At 40.8% G+C, this 24,228-nt stretch overlaps 1 protein-coding gene across 1 annotated transcript in view; it reads right to left on the reverse strand.

Annotated features, from left to right (window-relative positions):
- FBXO15 (F-box protein 15) overlaps window positions 1-24,228 on the reverse strand; it is a 129,168-nt gene that overhangs the window by 53,701 nt on the left and 51,239 nt on the right. Inside the window, exon 9 of the mRNA XM_064443105.1 lies at window positions 10,888-11,000. Coding sequence (XP_064299175.1) covers window positions 10,888-11,000 — 113 coding nt within the window. The remainder of the gene's footprint in view (window positions 1-10,887; window positions 11,001-24,228) is intronic.

The raw sequence follows: 24,228 nt of genomic DNA on the forward strand, positions 1-24,228 counted from the left end.
CCATTGGTGAGTCCTGAGGGAACTGGCAGATGAAGTTGCTAAATTACTATCCTTCATATTTGAGAAGCTGTGGCAGTCCAGTGAGGTTCCCACTGACTGGAAATGGGGAAAAATAACCCCAATTTTTAAAAAAGGGAAAAAAGGAAGATGCGGGGAACTACAGGCCAGTCACTCTCACCTCTGTGCCTGGCAAGACCATGGCGCAGATCCTCCTGGAAACTATGCTAAGGCACATGGAAGATAAGGAGATGACTGGTGACAGCCAACGTGGCTTCACCAAGGGCAAATCGTGCCTGACAAATGTGGTGGCCTTCTACGATGGGATTATTGTGTTGGTAGATAAGGGAAGAGCAACTGACACCATCTACCTGGACTTGTGCAAAGCATTTGACACTGTCCCACAAAACAGCCTTGTCTCTAAATTGTACAGACATGGATTTGACAGATGAACCACTTGGTAGATAAGGAATTGGCTGGATGGCCACCCTCAAAGAGTCACAGTCAACAGCTCAACATCTGAGTGGAGACCAGTGACGAGTAGCTTTCCTCAGGGGTTGGTACTGGGACAAGTGCTGTTTAACATCTTTGTTAGTGAAATGGACAGTGGGATTGAAGGTACCCTCAGAAAGTTTTCTGATGACACCAAGCTGTGTGGCATGGTCAACATGCTGGATGGAAGGGATGCCATCCAGCAGGACCTTGACAGGCTTGAGAGGCGGTCCTGTGTGAACCTCATGAAGTTCAGCAAGAGCGAGTGCAAGGTCCTGCACATGGGTCAGGGAAATCCCAAGCACAAATACAGGCTGGGCAGAGAATGGATTGAGAGCAGCCATGCAGAGAAGGACTTGGGGGTGTGTTGCAAATGCAGGTTTGTGGATACGGCTGACTACACTAAACTGCCACAAACACAGCCTTGTGTATCCTGCACACTATACCAAATATTCGGGAATATGATTTCTTACACAGCTTTAGTTAGTAATTTAAGATTTATCAGTATTTTGGAGATAGATCACAATATTACGTTGAGTAATTCTTAAAAGCATCAGGCAATTTAAAACAGCAATTTGATAGAATTTTTTACAGTCAACCCAGCAACTTAATTAAAGATTTGAGAATGGCAAGGTTCACTCTTTTACTTACAGAGGAGAAGTGCACAAAGGAAAACTGAGGTATACTCGAGTTAGAGTGGGATTGTGGATGCAGGGGATAAGGGGGACCCTCCTGTTGAGTCACGAGGTTCAGAATAGACCCTGTTGTTTTCTAAACTTCTTACAAAGAGAAGTCTAGGTGCAGCTAGGTCCAATCTTAGTCTCAGACTTGGTCAACGGTTTATAACGACAGGGATAATATCTATTCAAATTGCACACACACATACACACACCAAGGTTAACCTGTGAATAAAATTTCCCTTTCCATGAATTTCACAAATTACTCACTTTTATGTGCTGCCATTCATCAGTGCACAGCTGGCAAACCTCGGAAATCAGGCCTTTGAGTCCTTGCAAAATCATCAGCAGATGATCTTTCAGTCCTTGAGAAATCTACCCTGAGAGGTGTACCAGCCCAGGGGGAGATACAGGGTCACACAGCCCGCTGTGGTCCCAGAGAGTTCAAAGGGTCTCCCTCTTGAATTGTTACTTATAAGATTGAGATGATTGGCTTCGGTCAATATTTTACATTCTGGCCACAATTATGATACACAGGTCAGGGAGCAGATGGCCCAGGTGCGGACAGAGATTTCCTAGAACCCAAGCCGTTATTACCAAGATAACAGCAAGATGGGTGTTATCCTGAGACCTCAGGGTGGTCGTCACGTGCCATTCAGGCAGGAGATGGCCCAGGTGTGGACAGAGATTGCCTGGCACCCAAGTCATTATGACTAAGATAACAACACAATAGGGCTCATTCTGGGATCCCGGGAGGGGGGGCGGGGAGCTGGTTGCGGGGCTGCACCACCACAGGGTATTTGGCTGATGAGAACCTTAACATGACCTGGCAATATATGCTTGCAGCCCAGAAAGCAAACCATATCCTGGGCTGCATCAAAAGAAGTGTGACCAGCACGTCGAGGGGCATGATTCTCCCCTTCTACATTGCTCTCATGAGACCCCACCCACATTCAACTCTGGGCCCCCAACATATGAAGGACATGGGCCTGTTGGAGCTAGTCCAGAAGAGGGCCACAAAGATGATCAGGGGGCTGGAGCACCTCTCCTAAGAAGACAGGCTGAGAGGGTTGGGGTTGTTCAGCCAGGAGAAGAGAAGGCTCCAGGGAGAGGGACTTTTTACAAGGGCATGTAGTGGTAGGACTAGGGGTAATGGCTTTAAACTGAAAAAGAGTAGATTTAGATTAGATATAAGGAAGAAATTCTTCGCTATGAGGATGGTGAGACACTGGACCAGGTTGCTCAGAAGTTGTGGATGCCCCATCCCTGGCAGTGTTCAAAGCCAGGCTGGATGGGGCTTTGAGCAACCTGGGCTAGTGGAAGGTGTCCCTGCCCATAGCAGGGGGAGTTGGAACTAAATGATCTTTAAGGTCCCTTCCAATGCAAACCATTCTATGATTCTAAGAGCAACAGTCACTAGTTGCAATATTGCAAAGTACTGCTAGATATAAAAGGGAAAAAAGGTTCACAGTGAGCACGGATAAAAGTACTAGAACAGATTGCCATGAGAGGTGTGTGGATCTACAGTCTTGGAGCTTTAAAGTTTAAAACTTTACAGCACAGGGCCGTAAGCACCCTGACTTAACTTTGAAGCTATTCAGCCCTTGTTTCAAGTAGGGCCTTGATGTGATCTTCACTGGTCCCTTTCAACATTGTCATTCTAGAATTCAAGGATTTCCGGACTTTATTTTTAAATATAGTTGCCCAATATTATACTCTAGGTAAAGCTAGACAAGTTCTTCTTTCATGTCGCCAAGTGCTAAGAATGATTCTACACAGGTCAAGAATCCAGCAGGTATGGAGAAAATCAATGTACTTCCCACCCAAGGACTCAGATTCTGGCGTGCTCATGAATTGGAGCAATGTAAATGATAGTAGTGATAGCTGTCACACAAACAGGTGGAAGAAACAGAGCAATGTCTCATACCAGGTAAAAAGCCTTTATGTGAACAGTAGTTGGAAAATGCACCCAGTCATTGTAGCCTCAGCTTTGTAGCTGCATTAAAAAGGATTTTTTGTTTCACTTTAGATTTGTTATCTGTAGTCAGACTGTGTCCTCCAATGTCAACCATGCATTAGCGGTACACATTCCCATCGTGAGCTATCATACAGAATATGGAGAAAAGCCTGCACCATGACCTCGGCCGTTCTATAGGTTTCAGTTAACTTCACCTACCAAGCTGTTTTAACAGAGAAGTTCAACTTCCCCAGTGGCCCTTGATTTGTGTGATATAACTTCAAACACTCACTTTAATTTGAAAGCCAATTACAGAGTATGGTGGTTTCTATTTTGGTAAAATAAGAATTTAGTTATATTGAGAGCCAAGAAAATGGAGGACCTAGAAGAACCGTGGGAACTGCCTTCTGCAGCAAAGATCTTCCGTACCTTCTAAATTCAGTCTCTCTATTCTACCCTGCCTGGTATGATACTAAATACTTCATATCCCCAAAGAGTATAATCTGATTCCTTCAAACAGAAGACCTCCTTTTCATTAATTAAAAACAAAGAAGCCAAACTAAACTTATTGTCTAGTGACAGTGGTACCATATCTTAAAAATAGCTACTGGGATACTGTGTCATCATCTAATTACAGCAATACTGAGGCAAGTGGAAACCATACCTTGAGGGAATAACAAAATTGCCTGAAAAGCTCATCTATCTAAGATAGTAAGAAATATCTGTATTAATGGATTTAGGCATCAGGATTAAACATTAATCCAGTGTATCAGTGGAGTATTACAAAAAAAAAAACACCACCTTGAGTTTGCATTTGCATCCAACTAACATTTATACTATTTAACATAGTATTGGTTCACACTTCCTTTTTGCTTCTATGAAGAAAAACACATTTACTGTTAGAAATTTATTTATGAAAATGTAACCCTCTCTCTTCCTGCCGCCTAGGTCAATTTATATCTTGTGAAAACCTACACCTTCCAATATATTTCTTGTCTCATTAGAAGGTAATGCACACCTAGCAGTCACAGCAACCCCTCTTCTGCCCCAGGAATCCTTGGGGTTGCTTCACAGATTTCTTCCTGTCTTTCAACTGATTAAGGAAATGTTCCGGCGGCACTCTACTGGGAGCAGAAGCACTCACCATCCCTCTGTAGAAAGAAATGTCATTATCTGGAAAGAAATGAACAAGCAGAAGACCACTTCTTCAGCCTCAAAATCAAGTGACTTTTACAGGGGAAGCCTGAACTCCAGTCCATGTTCTCAGGATGTTGTTGGTTTGATTATTACGCACACACACCCTACTCCCTTGCCCTTTCTGCATATCCAATGGCTAACCAAAAATCAGGTGACATTTATCTTGCTCCCTGCCCACATTCACAGCAACATGCAAAAGGTCCAAATGAAGAAGAAACAATTGTCACTCACCTCTACACAAAAATTCATTATTTACTCATCTAAAGAGATGACGACTGATATTCAACTCCCTCTGCAGTTGACAGGAAGCATGCCTTCTCCTGTGTGAGGCAAACTAAGAATAATGTTGCAAACTGCATTTTTCCAACTATTTTTGACATACCAACCCAAATCTGTCCACGTACAACAGGTATAATATGAGACTGAGCTTTTGCAGAAATAAGCTGCTACATACAGAACCTACTGTTGAGCTCCCAGAGGCACCAGAGGGAGGCAAGATCTTTGGCTCAGGGAAGATCCTGGCATGAAGAGTTATAAAATGAAGGTAAACTTCCTAGAAATAACCAGACTTCAAGTCAGAAAAAGTTAAGATGCAGAGAAGAGCATCAGGCCCAGAATGTTTTGGGTTCAATACTCGAGGGGTGGCAAAGAAAAGGATTGTCTTGCTCCTACTTAAGCATCAAAAAGCCACATAATTTGGATTCCTGATCCCTTTTTCATATATAGCTGCAGAACCAGTAATATTACAAACCAATCTGACCATTTCATAATAGGAAAAGGCTCCTCAAGTGAAAGTTTATTGTAGGAAAACTGATGTTCCTAATCCAGTCAGGATTGAGAGTTCATCATTCAAGTTTGCAATGTTTTTCCACAGATTGGAATAAAAAAAAAAAAAAAATCAACTGCCAGAGCACTGAACACAGCACTGCTTCCCACACCCAGAGGTCCTCAGTCTCGGGAAGGCTCATCCGACAGACTATCTCACCAGGCTCCTGACAAACTCAAAAATTTGTGTGTCACTACTCCCACTACCAACTTCAGGCAGCCAAAGAGATAATAAACAATAAGGACCATATGATTCCCTAAGGCAGAAGGAAAATGAAATCAGTACTTATTTCTGTGAAAGTGTCATCGTTTTCATGGACAATCAGCTGCTGGTGGCCATCAGGTGCTCACCATTGCTGTTCAGAAAACAGTTCATTACCCAGTAATAGGGCAGAGAACAGACAAAGGTGTTCTTCCTAACGACTTCCAATCCCCATTTCCAAACAAACACACATACACCAAATGCTGCACTTCGAGGTTTCTCTACAATTCATTAATGTTCATTCTCTTAATCAAGTAAGGCATTCTGTAATCATGCAATAGATTCTTAAACAGAGAGCTTGCCTAGCTTTCCTTGGAAGCCTTAACTTTTATCGCTGAGCAGAAGTCATGAGTGTCTTTATTATTTTTTTTTAAGATCTAGGAAGTAATTAGCTGTATTCCCAATACTTCTCCTTTAACAGCAAGGCAAGTGTTATTTCTTACATAGCTATATTATGGCTGCGCTCAGGGATACTCTTCGGTATATTACAGAACCTTGTTTATTGCTCTCAATTTTTCCACAAGCTCTTCCCTGCCACATCAGTTTAAAAAAAAGAGAGGAACCGAAGTCATATCCTTCGCCACTAGATACCACGCAATACCAGCTGTTACAGTCATAAGTAGAACTCATCCTATTTTCATAGGAACCAAAGAGCTGCAAAAGAACTAACATCTAAGCATCTACGTATCATAATTTGGTAACAAATACGTTAAGTGTACATAAACATAATTGTTAAAAGGTTACATATCACTAAGTACAAGGGTGTTTGGACATCTTTCCTCGTACAGGAGTCATTTTCAAATGACACCTCAACCACATGCTGAAATTTGGAATAGGAGTGCTGATGAGAAAGGGCCAAGCACAGCTTCATCAGATTCGTGGGTTCAATTCAATACCTGTGGCTAATGCAAGTTTTTCTACCCATCTGTATTTTTATATTGGGAGAATTCTACTTTTCAGATGCATAATATTCTGTGTGTTTCTTCCTTTGGATGCAATTTTTCAAATGTGATTTTGCCTATTTCATAGAATCTGCTTTTCTATTTCAAATATTGTCTTTTTAATGGGAATTAAATGATGATTTACATGAAAAAAGATTACTAAAAAGGAGTACCACATATCCCCACATATCCTCACATTCAGAATCACCAAGTAATTGCAGTGATTGTTCTGACCTTGTAATTCAGCTTAGCAAGGATGCTAACAGAAAAAGGTCTTGACAAGTTATCCCACTAGGTAATTTGATATTTTAGATCAAATAGTGATTTGGTGTTCATTTACATCTTCTTTAGTCACATACAGTAGACAGAACTACACCAGTGTTAGTTCTTACAGCTTTTTTTCACAACTGTTGCCTGAACCAACAGATGGTGGTAAAACAGCATAGTACTGACATCTTCTGGCATAGTTTTATTGAAGACCATGAACCACTTAGTCTGATCAATTCAGTCAGCGGGCCAAACTCAGTATTGTAGGCATTGATCGGATCCAGTCCAAAATTATGTATGATTTCATCTAACCCCAGGAATGGACACAGACACAATGTAAAGAAAATACGAACTTACTACCAACTCCCAAGCACCATATCACACCGTGGTTATCCAGCAAATTTCAGGCAGTCACACTGCAGAGTCTGTTTTCAATGCCACCGTCTACAGAATGCCCTACGTTTGATATGATATAATTTCCCAAGACAGACTTGCTGGTGTCCCCACATTAATGAACAATGAAGTCTCAGAAGAAAATATTCAGGGGATTTTTCCAGTTGTGGAAAGAGTAGTACATATTCAATAGCTGTCACTTATTTTCTGCAGAGCTTCAATGCTTCTATACATGATAACAATAAGATTTTCATGCCTAAAATTAACAACGTGCACAGGTGTCTGTCTGGACTGGGCCGAAAGCATGGCTAGGCCAGTGACCCTGTTACATGGTTTAACACACACACAAAAGCCACCAAGGCCTTTGGGAAAGATGCAGGGTTCCCGAGTTACTGTCGTCACAGACCCCACCACATTTTTTTATTTCGCAAAAGATAGACTAACATCAGTGATAGTTTTCAATCAATAAATGTGATCATTTGACTCTGCACATTTAACGTTCTGCTAGCACATTCAATTGGCTAAGACAACTTTACTCCTAAAAAAAATGGTGTTGGTGTCCAGCTCAATATAAATCAATCATCTTCCTCTCTAGAGACACTTCTTCAGTGACAAGCAATGAGGTTTTTCTATCCTAAGCCACTGGTTTTGTGCTCCAGGGCAATGCTCATGAGCTACTTGTAAAAGACCCACAAAAGATAACCAAGAAAAACAACCTTACTTCTACTGGAACTTTATGTATAATACCATAGAATAGAATTTTGAAATAAATGCAAGAACAGTCCATTGCTCAAGCAGACAATAGGTGAAATGCTCTGCACACCACCTTGGTCTAAGGTGGTATAACACCAAAATGTATAGTTTTGCTGCTGAAGGAAGACATCCCCAGACATGGAAGATGGCATTCACATTTGCATAATTGTCCATTTGTAATAAGGTCATGTTCTGCAGCTCATATATGTTTTGAACACATCTCCGCAGCTGTAGCCTCATCGGAATCAAACATGACCTTCTAAATATGCTCTAACTCTTCTAACATTATTCAGAACCAACTCCATTTAAATCAGCAGAGCTGCTTGCAGACCAACGTGCTGCTGAGCTGAATAAAAGAAACAGGTCTTTGCATATCTAATTGTTTAGCACCTCATATCTTAGAATGAAAATAGGATAGAGGCTCATGTAGGAATTATTCCTCCTAACAGGAAGAACAATGCTGTGACTTAAATATGTTCAATTCAGTTTAAAAACACCAAAAAAACAAAAACACACACTTTTTTTTTTTTCTGAGAATACTATGATTTCAAGGAATGTATAATAGCTTCACGTTTATCCTCTGCAGGTAGAAAGATGCAGGACTGATGGACTGAACATGAAAAATCTTGAGCCACTGACTTCAAGCAATCTATAAATCCTTGTGGAATCTTTAAAATCATTAATTACTAGGAAGGCTTCCTCATCCCTCCACCCTTTCATATTACGAACTGGAAAGAATAACATGGAGCTGAATCTCATAAAAGACAACAAATTAACAATCCTAAAGAATGACTGGTCAAAAGACAGCCCAAACCTCTCCTTCAGCTGACAATTAACAAAATCATAAAACCCCATCTTCCAGATGAAGCGGGGAGGAGAGAAGTTGATTCCACACTTCCCAAAAGTTAGGGCGGGAGAGAAGAAATTTAGAAGTGCATCCGCCAGACCTCGCAAAAGCATTTTCAATGCAAGGATTTACTGATGTTACACATTCTACCAAAACTCATACTCCCACCTATTCAGCCGGTTCAGAAACTGAACAAAAACTGAAAAACTTGCTGGGCAACAAAAAGAAAATACAGTTTGAATAAAGAATAAATTGCTATAAAAATGGTTAATAAATGGTTGGATTTGCATGGAACAATGAAGTTAGTCTGCTTTTAGACTTTACATAAACAAAAAACTGAAAGTTCAGATGATAAACAGGCAGCAAGATCTCCCACATGAAGCGGGCACAAGCCAACCTAGGTGCAATGTCAGTGAGTGTTGCCAAGGGAGCACTCAGCAAGTCTGTAAACTATTTTTAATCATTGCTAAATTTGTTTGTTGGAATTTTGGAACTATTTTACCTATATGCATACACCTCCCCAAGTTCACTGATGCAGAGCAGCTTCTGCAGGCTGAGCAGCCGAGATTCAGAGGAAGAGAAACAACGACCTGAACATTTTCTTATTTTGTTTCCAAATGACACACTGAGGATGCGGAGGGGGGTAAATATATCAATATCCTGAAGAGCAATGAAAACAACTAATTTTCCAACCTCATTAGAAGCATTCATTTTTGGTTTTGAAGCCTTGGAAAAGGCTATAACTTATACAGTAAGAAAACTGACAAAATGTACTCTCTGTTACTACATATTTGGTTCTTGTAAGATAATGCTAAATGAAATTACTGCTTCTAATATACATACAGTGTCGCAGTTCCTGTCCCAGGACGTAGCTTGTTTCAGGGACTTGAACATCTCTACCTGGCTGACAAAAGCAAAGGCTTCCCCAGTATATACCCCCCACCTTTAATAAAAGGCAAGGTTGTTTCTACTTAGACATGCCTACATACAATGGTTTCTAATTCTATTTGCTCTACTCTTTTTATCTTTATCTCTCCCACCTCTTGGAAATCTCTGCCCAAGCACCAACATGAAGCGACGAACTGCCTAGTCAACCATTGTAGCCCAGGTGATAAAGCAGAGAGAAAAACAGTTTTCCTGCTTGTCCTGGTTTCAGCTGGGATAGAGTTGATTTTCTTTATAGTAGCTAGTGTGGGGCCATGTTTTGGATTTGTGCTGGGAACAGTGGTGATAATGTGGAGATGTTTTAGCTGTTGCTAAGTAGCGCTTACACTGGTCAAGGACTTTTTCAGCTCCCCATGCTCTGCCGGGTGCACAAGAACCTAAGAGGGGACACAGCCAGGACAGCTGACCCCAACTGACCACGGTATATCCCATACCATATGACATCATGCTCAGCATATAGAGCTGGGGAAGAAGAAGGAAGGGGGGGACATTGGAGTGATGGTGTTTGTCTTCCCAAGTAACGATTACATGTGATGGAGCCCCGCTTTCCTGGAGGTGGTTGAACACCTGCCTGCCCATGAGAAGTAGCGAATGAATTCCTTGTTTTGCTTTGCTTCCACGCATAGCTTTTCCTTTATATATTAAACTGTCTTTATCTCAACCCATGAGTTTCCTCGCTTCTATCCTTCCAATTCTCTCCCCCGTCCCACCAGGGGGGAGCGAGTGAGCAGCTGCGTGGTGCTTGGTTGCCGACTGGGGCTAAACCACGACACTGCTATGTGCTATTGCTGCTCTCTCTCCCTATCTACACATCACTCCAAATAGACCCATATAATCCATGCCCTGCCCCCACAAAGAAAAATCAAGGACACCTCTTCTCCACATATCCTGTGCAACAAGAAAATATAGAAACATTCTTGAAAAACCTCTGAAAGCACTGGTGTGCAGGGCAAGCCCATCTCTAAAACCTTACAGAAATATCTAAAATTTTGGCACATAAGAATTTAGTTTCACTGCATAGGAGTGGTGTGGCCAACGATTAAACTTCAAGGTCAGAGTATTGTGTTATCCTCTTGGTGGCTCCTAATTCATAAACAAGCAGAATTACGCAGGAAGCATTTAATCAAGAAGTACATTATGTGGGATGGTGATGATCATTTCATCCACTACTGTGCCTTTTATAAAGTGCAGGACTGAAAAAAAGAGCTATTTTCCCAGTTCTGTTATATCTTAAATAGATTCTAATTACTAATTGGAAAGATATAGCTTTTATAATTTCTTTTTCTCAACACTGTTCTGAATAATCAGTAGACATTGTCAACTGTCAAATGCACCTGAAGGCATAACTGAGGACAGGAAAAATGATCCTGATTAACTGCATGGTTGCATCTGAATCTCCCAGACATCCAGACAGGCAATTCCATTGCACAATGTGATAAGCAGCATCCTGTAAAAGAAGAAAAAAAAAAAAGTCACACAAACAAAAATCAGAATACTAGCTAATTGGACACATGTTTTCATCCATTAGATATGGAGATAACTGGTTCAGAAAGAGTCAAGACTTGCCGTTAATTTGTCAATTCCTTTTGTAGTGTGAGAGACCATCACTAACCTTCTGCAACATCATTATAAAAGTATGACGTATGGTACAGACAACAGTTTATTGTTCTAAGATTAGGTAAAATAAATAATAGCAGCGGATTAATTTCTAGTTCCACAGTTAACCATTGCCCTTTATTTATCCTTTTGTTTTTTTATCACGCATTTCTTCTTCCAGCTCTCATGAATTCTATAAACTGCTTCATTTACAAAAACACCACAGCTAAGCCAGCTCTCTTCCCACCCCCAGCACCAAGCAAAAAGGAAGGGAGCACAGTCACTCTATTAGCATCTGCCAACTTCCTCCAGGCTGCTCCAGGTAGAGCAGATTAAAAGCAAACACTTGCACACAGATTTCTCAGCAAGCAGTTCTTAAAGAACATGAATTAAAATGATTGCTTGGTGGATGGGAAAGCAGTCATAAAACCAGTAAACACAAATCTGAGATATCACCCAGTTATGAAATATTTATCCTTGTTACACCTCACTGAAGCTACCCATCACTGAAAATGGTCCTAGCTATTAATCAGCCAGATTCTTGCACTTCAAAAGCAACTCGCTGATCATCAAATGACTTCCCGCCACCTGTCAGGCAGACCCTAGAACATGCAGCACAGTAACACACCAACTTTATTCCTTTTGCAGACAGGACTAAGGACTTTAAAAAAGCAGGTTTATCAGAAATTTCTCCCTGGCAAATTCCCCTTCCCAGCCCCTTTTCCAAAAAAATAGTAACCAAAACAGCCAGTTGACCATTTGACCGAATATTCATTTTCATGCAAAGATCTCAGTTTTTCAGTCATTCCTCCCACCAAGGCACGTCTAATGTAATTTTTTTCATTCTGAAGTCAGCACTTGGATTCAATTAAAAATAATGACTCAACCTAAAAATGATGCAATGCAAAAATGTGGATTTAAAAAACAAACGGTTTCAAGTTGTGCTGAGATTGTTCAAACTTAAAAAATAAAAATTCTCATAAGAGCAGATATGTCCAGACCACTTGACCCCAGGGGCTTCAGTGCCACCCCTACCTATCACAAGAAAGCCTGAATGAACTCTAACCATTCCATAAGCACCAATTCAGTTTTTAAGAGGTGCTCAAATAAAAGTATGAAAAAAAGGAGGGTGAGAAGTTTAAACTCATGCAGTGTCACAGGAAAGACTCTGTGAAGATGAAGCATTCACAGAAATATCTGCTTGCTTTTTATCTCTCTCTAGAGATCAAGTTTTCATACAGCAGACTACGTACCCCTAGACAACGCTGCACTACACTGAGCCAGCATCACCACTCAGTTCATACTAGATATTCGCTTCTGAATAGGACAGCCCAGTCATCCCCACTTCATATGCTTTGGTTCGATTCCCAAAGTGGTTGGAGAGCACATGAGCTTGATTCCTTTCAGGTGAAGCCAAACCAAAGGTGCAACTACTTATGGGTGGGTGCTCAGTCCACAGGATCAGACTAGACTAGTCTCAGGTAAGATCCCTAGATGTACAGCACAGGTACTGGGTCCTCTGCAGCGAATGTTTTGCCTTTGAGATCCACTGAAAATGAGCTCCGTTACTTCCCAGCATATTCACAGGCAGTAAGGGTTCCCCCAGAGGCAAGTTACCTGTGTGTGCTCATCCACCAACATAAATGAAATTTTTAAAATGCTCTCACTGGAGAATTCCATTCTTTCTCGTTCCATAAATCAATAAAGCAAAACCAACTGCCCTGGGTAGTTATTATTACAAAGAATAGCTATATATGTTTTATTTTCAGAAGCCGAAACCCACACTCGTTCTTTTTACCTCTGCCAGAGGCAAAAAAAGATTAACTTCACAGTCCTGCTCTAAAAGCCAAGCTGAATTCTTTGTGAGCTCTGCAATCCTCACCAGTGAGCAGTGTCTCTGTATCTTGTGCCTGTTGTTTATAGCCAGTGGGAAACCCAGCATTGTGAAGGGGAACATATTTAACTAACTGATAGTAGTAGAAATTGAAGGGTACCTGTCAGTCCAGAGAGAAAGTGCTGAAAGTGCAATTTGCACTTTGCCTGTCTCTACATTAATGATTCATTTTATGTCAAACTGCAGTAATTGCTGCTCAGATCCTCACATCTTCACCACAGCTAGAGAACAAATTCAGAATTAAATATTTACATGAAACAATCAAAACGTGCTTTAGATTCCTATTGCCACCAGTTACTAATTCAACTGTACTTTAATGAGAACATATACCTTGAACTAAATTAAAGCTTTCAACCATTCCATACTTACATTATTCTCAAAATGTGACAACCTTGCACTTTTTAAATTATGTTTAACATAATAAAAATCCTATTTGCTTCATTTCTAGAAGTATGGCTATTTGAATCAAATAACTGTCTTAAGTTTTTTGAAAAAGGGAAGAAAAAGCCAACCTTGTCCTTCAAAACACACACCTGTGTTTTACAAAGCCTTCATTGAACAAAAATGCCTTTAGCCCAAAACACTATCGTTTCCTAAAAGTCATCTTGTTTCCTTAAAAAGAGGTAACTGGGCTAATAATCTTTTAAAATTCCTTATTATATACACATCTCGTGGTAATTTGAAACATGCTAGGACAATCGTTAAAATTGTAACTCAGTACAGAATCATTGAGAATTCAATAAGGACAGGCTTTGTATCACACCCCTAATACATTATTTAAAAGACTTTAGCACTTCTGTTATGCAGCAGCCTTCCCATATTCAAAAGAAGAGAAACATGCCTGCATCAATGTACTGTGATTTGTCACCTGGTCTCTCAATGCGGTATTAGCAGCTTAAGAGCCTTTGGGAAAGCCAGACACACTGATTGAGGGCGAGTCCCTCCAAGGAAACATTTTTCAGCATTCAGAGAGCTTTCAGAAAAGCACTGGTACAGGAGCCAGAAGTGTGGTATCTCACAGCTTCTCTAAGTCAGCCTTTGACATGATAGTACAGAATGTGAAACTAGTTTCATAGAAGCTAAATTACTACAAAACATTTTAAAAAGTGCCAGTTTAAAAAAAAAGTTCATTCATCTTAAGTTTCTGGTCCCTCTGAAGTGACATGGAAAAGCACTACAGGAAAGTTTAACCCCTGGCTTGTGGCTGGGGTCACTGTTTTCTGAAGGTTCTTCCTCCACGCTGCTTCAGCGCGGGGCTGCCCCTTTAGCTTCCTGCTTAAAGTACAAGAGAAATCCTATGGGAGCAGCTGGGCAAATATAGCACAATGCTGGCTCAAGATAGTACATCCACTCTGTCTTTTGCATGAATTTTATTATCCAACTGCACAGGTCAGAAAAAAAGCTGCTGCACACTCCAGCCCAGCCCCAGAAGGAGTGTCCCTGAAGCATCTACCAGAGACAGATAACCTGCAGGTGGCTTTAATGCAGGTACTCAGCCTCCTCGCACAACCAAAAGCATCACGCTTCTCTGGATGAGGGATAGGCAGACAGATCAACTGTGCAGTACACAGCTGGTCAGAGGTACAACCTTTTGCTCAGAAGGAAATTATAAAGTTTCTAAACTATTCTAAATAGTTTTTTGAGGTTGAAGTTTAGAAACTTTGCTGGCCAAGTGAAACTTGTGACACCAATTGCACTACTTCCTGGCGTGCACTGCATGGCAAGAACCAGGCCAAGGGCAAATGTAACATCAGAGTTCACAGACACTTAGAGGTAGAACGGAAATAATTTTTAAGCCTTTGCCAGCTAGGGATTTAGTTTCCATTAGAAAGGAAAAAACTGAATCTGTCAGTAGTGACAGAGCTGACTAACAGGCATATAATTGTGCAATGCAACGTCTGCTACTTGCCAATAACGTATTACATCAATAGCTAAACGACTCAGTCACAAATCAATACAACTAACTCAGTTGTTCTTACTCATACATAAACATTCCAGATTATTTAAAATACAGCACTAGATTTACCTTCTCGGGGCAGAGCTTTGGAGCAGATGAGGTCTGCGCAATGCTCATGCTTTCAGAGCTCCACATGCAAAACAGGAAAACAAAGTGTTATGTAATCTATGCCAAATAGCCATCAGGCTATTCCCACATAAGAAATATTGCATTTTACCATCGACAGCTGGTCATCTAGAGGTCTTTATATGCCCCAGTATGACAGATTTAGTTTTCCTCACTTTCTTTATCAGGCAAACTGCTATCATCTTAGAAACTGATCATCTTTGCTCTGTCCAACCGTGGAGGTAAAAAAAAAATTGATCAAGGACCAAAAGTTGGTCCACATTTTGCCACAATTGCAGAAGATTGTCAAGAACATGCTTAACCTGTCAGTAGTCCTAACGAAGTGAAGGCATTCATATGCCCACCCAATTCAGCAAGGTACATATCCATGTTTATGTTCAGACTGAAAATATCTTCAGCACACTAATTAAAACATCAAGATGGCTGATCAACCAAAATGAGATGGCAAATTCCTGCAAAATACTGATTTTAGATATTGATTCAAATATTTAAACTACATTTGCATCAAGCTTTAGCTAGCAAAACAAACGAACAACAAAAATCTATTACAAGTAACACCCCGGTGATTGCACATTCAGATAAGGATAGTAGATATGTTTAAACACATGAAGCCAAACTATGCTCACAGAGTTTCAGATTCCTTTTGGGAATAAAGTTTTTAAAGTACTTTGATGACGCAAAGGTTGGGTTTACTTTTCCTTGAGTCTTCTAAGATTCTCCTTATATCATCAGCTCTTTTTGTCCTCCAAAGCCTTTATATCACATTTACTAGATACAAGCTTGAACCGTTGAAGCCAGAATTATTGAAGATCTGACAAAACTCTTTCATCTCCAGAGGGCTCTGCAAAGGGTGGAGCAGAGGCCCAAAACACCTCTTCAGCCCACCTGTTCACTGGAGCTTCAGCTCTTCAGCCTCCTCTACGCTCCAGTTTTTAATTCCTTAGCCATGTGTTATAATTTAATGAAGAGACCATCTTACAGGTAAATCAATGACCTTACTGCATGTGACATTTCCTATGTTCCCGCACAGTAAAAAGCTGAGTATCATAATCTGGTCCGTAGGGCCCTTTTCCCTAAACTAAGTACAGTATATATGTAAACTGCCTATGCATGGATAGGCAGCTTTCACACCAAAAATAAAAACATAAACCCACTCTAAACCTCAAATAGATTTGTAAAAGAAATGATGTGTGAACCACTGTGTGAATCCCTTTAAAAACAATACTCACTTACATGTAACTCTAGACAGAGTACAGCAACAGTCACCACAGGTAAGACATGACTTAAAGACAGCCACAAGGATTGGAAAAATACAGAACAAATTCTTCTGACAAATCAGGAAAAACATACAGTCAAGTGCAAGCTATATAAGAAGGGGGATGAAATATCCTGCAAGTCTGCTTCACATTCTTCCACAGTATCAAATATCTAACTCCACGGTCAAGCAGGCAATTAGCAACTAGATCTCTGCAAGAAGTGGTCAAGGAAAAGTAACAGAAGGAAAACAACCCAAGGCCGATTCAAACTAGTGTGGACTTCAAGGCATAGGTCTGCAGCAACTGATGTTGTACTGTAGAGAAACACATTAGAATATATAGAAAATTATACACCAGTGAAACAATGTACCATCTTTTGGAGATGAACTGAGTCAGTGTTCTGTTACACTAACTTTCCTGCAAGGAAAAAGATGAACCTTAATTGCACCCCCTGGCTCACTGGCTGGTGTAACCCAAAACATCCAGGCGGATTCATCAGTATGTGCAGACTAGCAGCAAATTTTATTTGCTATCTATAAACTAGGTAGAAGCTGTTTCTGAAGTCTCTATTCCTCTGAAAGGAGGAAATTAATTTGAATTTATACTTGAGAAGAGCAAAAAATATTGTAGGAGGGAAGGAGGACTGGATATGGTTGGAGCAGTCTGTGATGCCCATCCTATAATCTCTTATTTTGAACGCCCTGTGGACCTTCTGCAAATGGGGCTGAAACATCATAAACTCTTAAATCAGAGCTTTAGGCAGAGACCTGAAGTCAGCCAGCCAGAGTCTGTCTGTACTGAAACATTTTTTTTAGTTAGAACTGTCACACCTCTAATGTTAAAATGGAATTATTTAGATCATATACAACATGCTAAGTGTGTGAAGTGTGTGATTAAGCCACTGTTTCCTGAACAGGAATATAGCTGTTGCTTGCTGAAAAATAAAAATATTTTATTTTGAAAGGTAAAATTTATGCGTATGCAAATTCAGCTGTTATTTGAGCCAAATGAATTCCTATATTTTACAGTTACAGTTAACAAACAAGGAAGACCAGATCTAGCAGCCAAATTATAATTGCAGGGAGCCCTACACTGAACCAGCTTCCATGGACTTCTGCTAGCATCAGGACACCTATAGTCCCCCTTCTAAAACAGAAAACTGGAATACTTCTAAGGTATCAACAGAGGTCAGCACATCCACCAGGTTTGTGAATGGAAATGACATGGCCTCAGAAAAACCAGCACTCTGCTCCCTGGCAATTCCATATATGAATAATAAAGTAACAGCAAGCATAAAGCATTTGTGACATTAACCCTCAAAGCCCATGAGATGACACTGCACATTTGATGCACACATGAAGACAGGATCAGCTAGGTACATTTCAGTCATTCCTGGCTCTCCTTACATTGCCAAGGTAGAAACATGACACCTTGGTGCTACTCCAATTTTTGCTGAGTAAAATGTACCAAAGCAAGGGCAGCCTGCCCCATTGCTGGGCTGTCCTCATGGGGAAAAATTGGTTCCTCACTTGCAGTTCGAACCCCTTGTTTCAACTTTTACAAGTGGCCTTTTGCCTCCTGCCCACGCATGGCTGGTCGTTCTCCTCTATAACCTCCCTCAGGCTTGCAGGGCTCCTGCTAGGTGCCCTCGAAGCTGTCCCTACCCCAGGCTGAAGGAGCCCTTGTCCCTCAGCCTCTCCCCACAGGGCAAGGGCTCTCACCCTGACCATCCCAGGGCCTCTGCTGAACTCACTCTAGTTTATCAATGTCTGTCTTGCACTGGGGAGGGGCGGTTGTCCAAAGCTGGATGCAGTAGTCCAGATACAGCCTAACAAGTTACAAGGAAAAGGGGATAATCACCCCCCTTGATCTGTGGTTAATGGAGCTTGACTTGTAGGTTATGTGACCGCAAGCAGAGTTCTTGTTCCTCCTAACTGTTTCCTAAGCTGCATGCATTTATATACATGTTTTGCAAAGGTGTCTTTTGCCCTGTTTTATCATTCCTTAAGCTTCTCTTGTACCTGTCACTCTTCATCCTCACCTACAGTATCCTTACTTCCCACGTTGCTCCTTTCTTAGGCTCTCCTCACCAGTTGGCCAGCCTGTATGCAAAGGTGCTTTTGCTCCCTTTGGTCTGGTAGATTCTCCTCTCCCCAGCAATCCTTGGTCTTCAAAGAGGGTCCTGCAGTTGTAAAAGCTAGCTTCCTCTCTACAACACCAGCTCTAGCTGGGTCCCTAGACAGACAGGTCAATCTATTTTCCATCATGCCTGGTGCAGCACAGATTGCTTCCCTCCTCCTGCAGCCCTTCAGCCAGCACACTCCTCCTACAGGCAGGCCACCGCATCCCCTTCCCCTGCCCCAGCCCCAGCTCAACCTCCAGGGCTTTGCTGAAAGCCCACACTGTGCCAGGGGAGCAGCTGGAGCAGAGGCCCTGCCCTGCAGAGCAACAGTGCTCAATGGCAGCCACTGAGCAGACCTGCACCGTCTTCAGTAGAGTTTGGCCAATCTCTAATAGTGTAAAGATTTACAAAATTTCCTTAATGCAGATTCTTCCTCAAAAAATTACTGATATCTGTCCCCTGGTAGAAACAGGCCCTGGAATCAACAGGGCCCTTCCTGATCCAACACAGCAATCCCTAAGTGTAATTTTGCTCATAGGAAGGCTAATAAATAAATAAGATCACACCCCTTTATACAGTTGCCTCTTCAAGAAACAGGCACTATCCAGTTTTCATTCTGCACCTAGCCGTAACAGGCCTTTTCTAGCTTTTCAGTCTAATAATAACTGATAAAAAAGGGAAGCCCAAACAACTTGCAGAAGTCTCAGAAGGGCATCATGAGCAGAGAGACACAGACAGGGCACAGGCATAGAGCAGTTGCACTCGCCATGGCCACTGAGAGTAATTAGTGCACAAAATTATGCAAGAGTATCAAGCAAAAATTAGACTTCTTATAAAGTCAAATTTTTCACTCCCAGTGGTGATGGTCAGTGCTGTTGTGAGAGTTGTAACAGCCCCCAAGAGATGGTAAATATATACATGCACTTTTAATCACTGCAAAATGCTGACACTTGTTTCTGCCCTATTGAAAGGCCTGTTTCATATACTGAATCTAACACTCTCGTATACATGTTTTAGACACACAGTTATTATATACCAATGCTAATATAATGACTGTCAGCTATCAAAAGGATTTTTAGAAAAAGCTTCCTGCAACTTATTTCAAATTGAGCTTGAATAAGTACCTCTCTGTATTAAGTGCTCTACTGAAACTTTAAAAGCAACTCCGAATTCAATTTCTATTATAACAAACCTGATGTTCACTGCTCCCTGACTTTGCCCAGCTCACTTGTAGACATTTGGGGTTTTCTTGCTCCTGCACCTTCCACGAGCCCTGCCAAAGACCATTCAAAATATCAGCTTTGGGCAGAACTCATAACAGAAAAACTGTTAGCATTTTGGAGTGGTTAATGCAAACAAAAACAAGCTGTGCCCTTACTCCATAGGAATTTATTTTCCAGGTAAATCCTTTCCTTGATATATCTTGTTGGAGAGTAACTCCATGATGCAAAGTAGCTCTCTCTAAGGTGCTCTCTGTGTTCCCCAGGAAGGTGGAAAGCCGGGCTGGGGGCCAGGAAGCATCATCACAGGGACTTGCATGCTTGAATTTCTCCTTGAGTTTTCCTGGTTGAGCACGCCAAGGTAAAACTGAGTTTGTATGGCTTTGATATGAAATCAGAACCTAGAAGTCCTCCAAGCCAGAACTGGGGGCCTTCTGCAGTACAGGAGCAGAATATTAAAAGGCCTTTGTAGAGTCCTGCCAGCAGGTCAAGAGAGGTGATCCTTCCCCTCTACTCAGTACTGTTGTGGCCACAGCTGGAGTGCTCGGTCCGGTTGTGGGCTCCCCAATACATGAGAGACATGGATATACTGGAGAGAGTCCAGCAGAGGGCCACAGGCATAATGAAGGGACGGAAGCACTTCTCCAATGAGAAAAGGCTGAGAAAGCTGGGACTGTTCAGTCCGGAGAAGAGAAGCCTTGCAGAGGGTTTCATCAATGTGGACAAATATCTGAAGAGAGGGTGCAAAGAAGATGGAGCCAGGCCCTTCTCAGTGGTGCCCGGTGACAGGACAAGAAGCAGTGGGCATAAACTGAAAAACAGGTGGCTCCACCTGAAGATGAGGAAACACTGCTTTGCTGTGAAGGCGACTAAACACTGGCACACGCTGCCTGGAGAGGTTGTGGAGTCTCCATCCTTGAAGATATTCAAAAGCTGTCTGGACACGGTCCTGGGCAACTGGCTCCAGGTGGCCCTGCCCGAGCAGGGAGGTGGGCCAGACGCCCTCCAGAGGTGCCTTCTAACCTCTACCATTCTGTGATTCTGTACTTACATGTTGTTATCATTTAAATTCCTAACCCAGTAGGCACATGATGGAGGGTGACAACAAAAAACAAAAAAGAAAGAAAAAAAGGCTACAGACTTTGCACTGTATACAGAGGAAGAGCAGGCTCAGTGCTTGCAAGTGTTTTTTTGCCATTTTGTTTACACCTTGCTTTACTTGAAACAGAATTAGTACACAGCTTTTCTATCTCATGGCCTGCATGAGCTCTACATTCCCACCCTATTTCCTCCCTTTTAAAAGAGAAAAAAATTATTGACTTTCACCCCCCCAACAAGATGTCAGAACTCATCTCTCCTGTGCTGTGCAGTAATATTAGTTACTAACAGCCACAGAAAACCTTTACAAAGTCTCAGGGTGAAGTCTCAGGTATTCGTTATGACAATGACATCTTGCAAAATGTAAAAAGCTAGTCAGAATGTATTAAGTCCCCCATAAATTAAAGGTGGTATTTAATTCTGTTCTTAAGCCCTCAGTTCTGGCTGCTCTCCAAGAGCAGAACACAAGCTAGCCGTTTCTAAGAGTGGGAACCAATCTGAATAATCATGGGTGAATGTCACATATAGTCCAAACAAATCCATTTACCACTCAATAAATGAGAGACTAATAATTGATTCTTCCTATAAAGTGAGATCTGGGGTTTCTAGAAATCACATTAGATTTTTCCCTAGTCATAAATTCATATTTACACCTGTCTCCACTGACACATACTTATATAATCAAAGGAAGATATTGATCCACTTTATTAGGCATGAAAAGCATTTAATTTCATGCTGGATGCAAGGGCAAATGGAAACATTTTGAAACAGTGGGCTTTTAAATATTTACTCTGAATAAAAAATAGTAGCAAGATGTGAATACATGATTAAATCAAAGTCACAGTATGCTATCCTACTAATCTAGAAATAAATTTCACTCCCATCAAATATTATCACTCATTCAAAACACGTTAATTACATAGCATTTTCCTTGTACCTTTTTCCTTCCTGATCCCATTCGTTTCCTATTTTAAGTCAAACTGGTTTTTGTGTGACCTTAAGAAACAAAAGAATAACAGACAAAGAACAAACAAAGAAAATCAAGAACAACATGAAAACTTCAAACTGTTTAGTGAGCTACCTGAAGGCTTTTAACAGAAGGATTGACAGAGATGTCATTTTCTAGCTACTAACAATTTAATTATTATTATGATTAGTCACACATAATTTAAGAAGGCTGATACTTGATGGAAAAAAAAATACTTCAAGTTTTAATGTATTTTAAAAAGGATGCCAGACGAAGAAAAGCTTTACCTATTTCACCTAGGTACTTGTGGAAAGGCTGTCAAAATCAAGTAAGAAAATAATGCACGTATCTGAAGATTCAGGCTACAGATAACAGTTAAGAAAACTTGATCTTACAGAAACATGAATTCCTAAAGCATTTTCCCAATTTACTATAAAAGAAAGTTTTCCCAACACATTCAATATGAAAAAACAAAACAAACAAACAAACCCCAAAAAACAAAACCCCACACAAACCAAAATCAAAGCAAAAATGTGGGTTTGTGTCAATAAGTTTTAGCACCACACAAGATACAGACGCTAATTTGATCTCGGCATGCTACAGTGAAAGAAAACAAGCTCAATCTGAAGGCAACCAAAAAAAGTCAGAGTTATGAGCTAGATTTTCAGCTCATTTGCGCCAACTGAGAATCTCAGTCATATACTTGTGCAACCACCGTGTACAGGTGTTGCTTTACTGCCGTGGTGCTATATAAGAGTAACAAACACCTCCACCTGGAACTCTTAATTATAGATGACAAAATATAAATCACTAGCTTGTTGCAGCATTGGAGGCCTCAAGATGTGATCCATCATGTCTACATCCCAAGAAATAAATTAATCCCTCTGTTTTGTTTAGCAGAAGGCAAAGATTTATTACATTTATTTATAAGCATGATCCTATTGTAAGAAACAATTAGGGCCATGCTTGCCTTGAGTCCATTCTTCTGGCATTGCCTATAGCATTTTGCACTGATATCATTTGATACCCATCCTCTGCAAGCATAAAACAAGAGATTGTGGTGCAAGGCAGTAAAGAAGCAAGTGCTGTATCTTAATACAAAGTGAATCCCATGGGATATTTGCTCATATGAAGAGCCATCCTATTCATGAACCTCCATGAATTTAAAAAAAAATCACAATATGATCCAGGCACAGAAGACTATTAAATGTTCACTGAAAAGCATCAGCTACTTACATATATGTGTGTATGTGTGTGTCTATATATATGAACAAATGTAGTTTGTCCAAATCACTAGTTATTGTAACCTAGGCAGAAGTGGTTCTTCAGCTGCTCACTCTCAGATGTTACAAAAAATGCTACAAACAAGCCTGAAAAAATCTGGAAATTTAACAGCCTTGAATAGTGACAACCGTGCTTCAGTGATGATACGAGGACAATCAGAATTTGACGGGGCGGGGGGGGATTTTTGGCAATTGAAATCAGTTCAGTTGGGGTACTGAATAAGGGTTTCACACAATTATTGTATTTCACTATTCTCTAGGCTCACCCATGTTGTTTTGCAATATGATGTATAGGTCAGGAATGCAGGCAGGAACTTTTCAATAGAAGGAAAAATTGGCTGCGCTGTGGAGACACTCTGCCAGGAAGAACAGCAGGTGAACATATCAGTTGTATGTGCATCGTAAGGTACTATATCCACAGCAAGGCTAAATTACTCTTCAGAAACAAACTTCCTTGACCATCATAACTGTGATCACCAACATGAAGGTATACGCTTCTACTGATGATACAAACATAGAACTTTATAGTCCAGCCAAGCAGAAAAAGCCCAAATTCTAGACTAAGTCTACACATACTAAAAAGACAATGAAAAACGCTTTGTTGTTTCATATGAGAAAGGCTTTTCATACAAAGAGTATTTGGGGGGTGTTTTGTCTCTCCTTTTTCAGAAGGTTTTAATTGCCAATTATGTGCACTGTCGTTCCCAATAGCACAGAGCTGTGGATTCATGATAGGCCATAAGGCCTGCAAACAAGTATGGAGGTACCTGGCATGTCAGCATTTTGACAAAAAAAATCCTGCTACTTGACATACACAAAAAAATATCACCACAAGTATTATATATCCGAACAAAGTTGTCAGAGCGCTAGATTCCTGAGAAAAGCAACCAACAATAACACAACAGCTGCTTAAAAAAACAACCAATCAAAAACCTTTCCAGTCTGTAACATGATGCATGTTCTCTCTAGAAACACAATATTGCTATTGGTAGTAGAGGATCTTCACTGAAAAAGATTAGCAAAATTATGCAATTTAGGAAATTAATCCTCCATAAAGTTCCAGGAAGGGGTTGCGGTTTCTCATACGTTTTGTGAATAATTAAACTCCTGATTTAGGTGAGTTTATAATCACACGCTCATTAAATTGTAAAGGTGT

The sequence above is a fragment of the Phalacrocorax carbo genome, chromosome 2 (assembly GCF_963921805.1).
Source record: "Phalacrocorax carbo chromosome 2, bPhaCar2.1, whole genome shotgun sequence".
Taxonomy (NCBI): domain Eukaryota; kingdom Metazoa; phylum Chordata; class Aves; order Suliformes; family Phalacrocoracidae; genus Phalacrocorax; species Phalacrocorax carbo.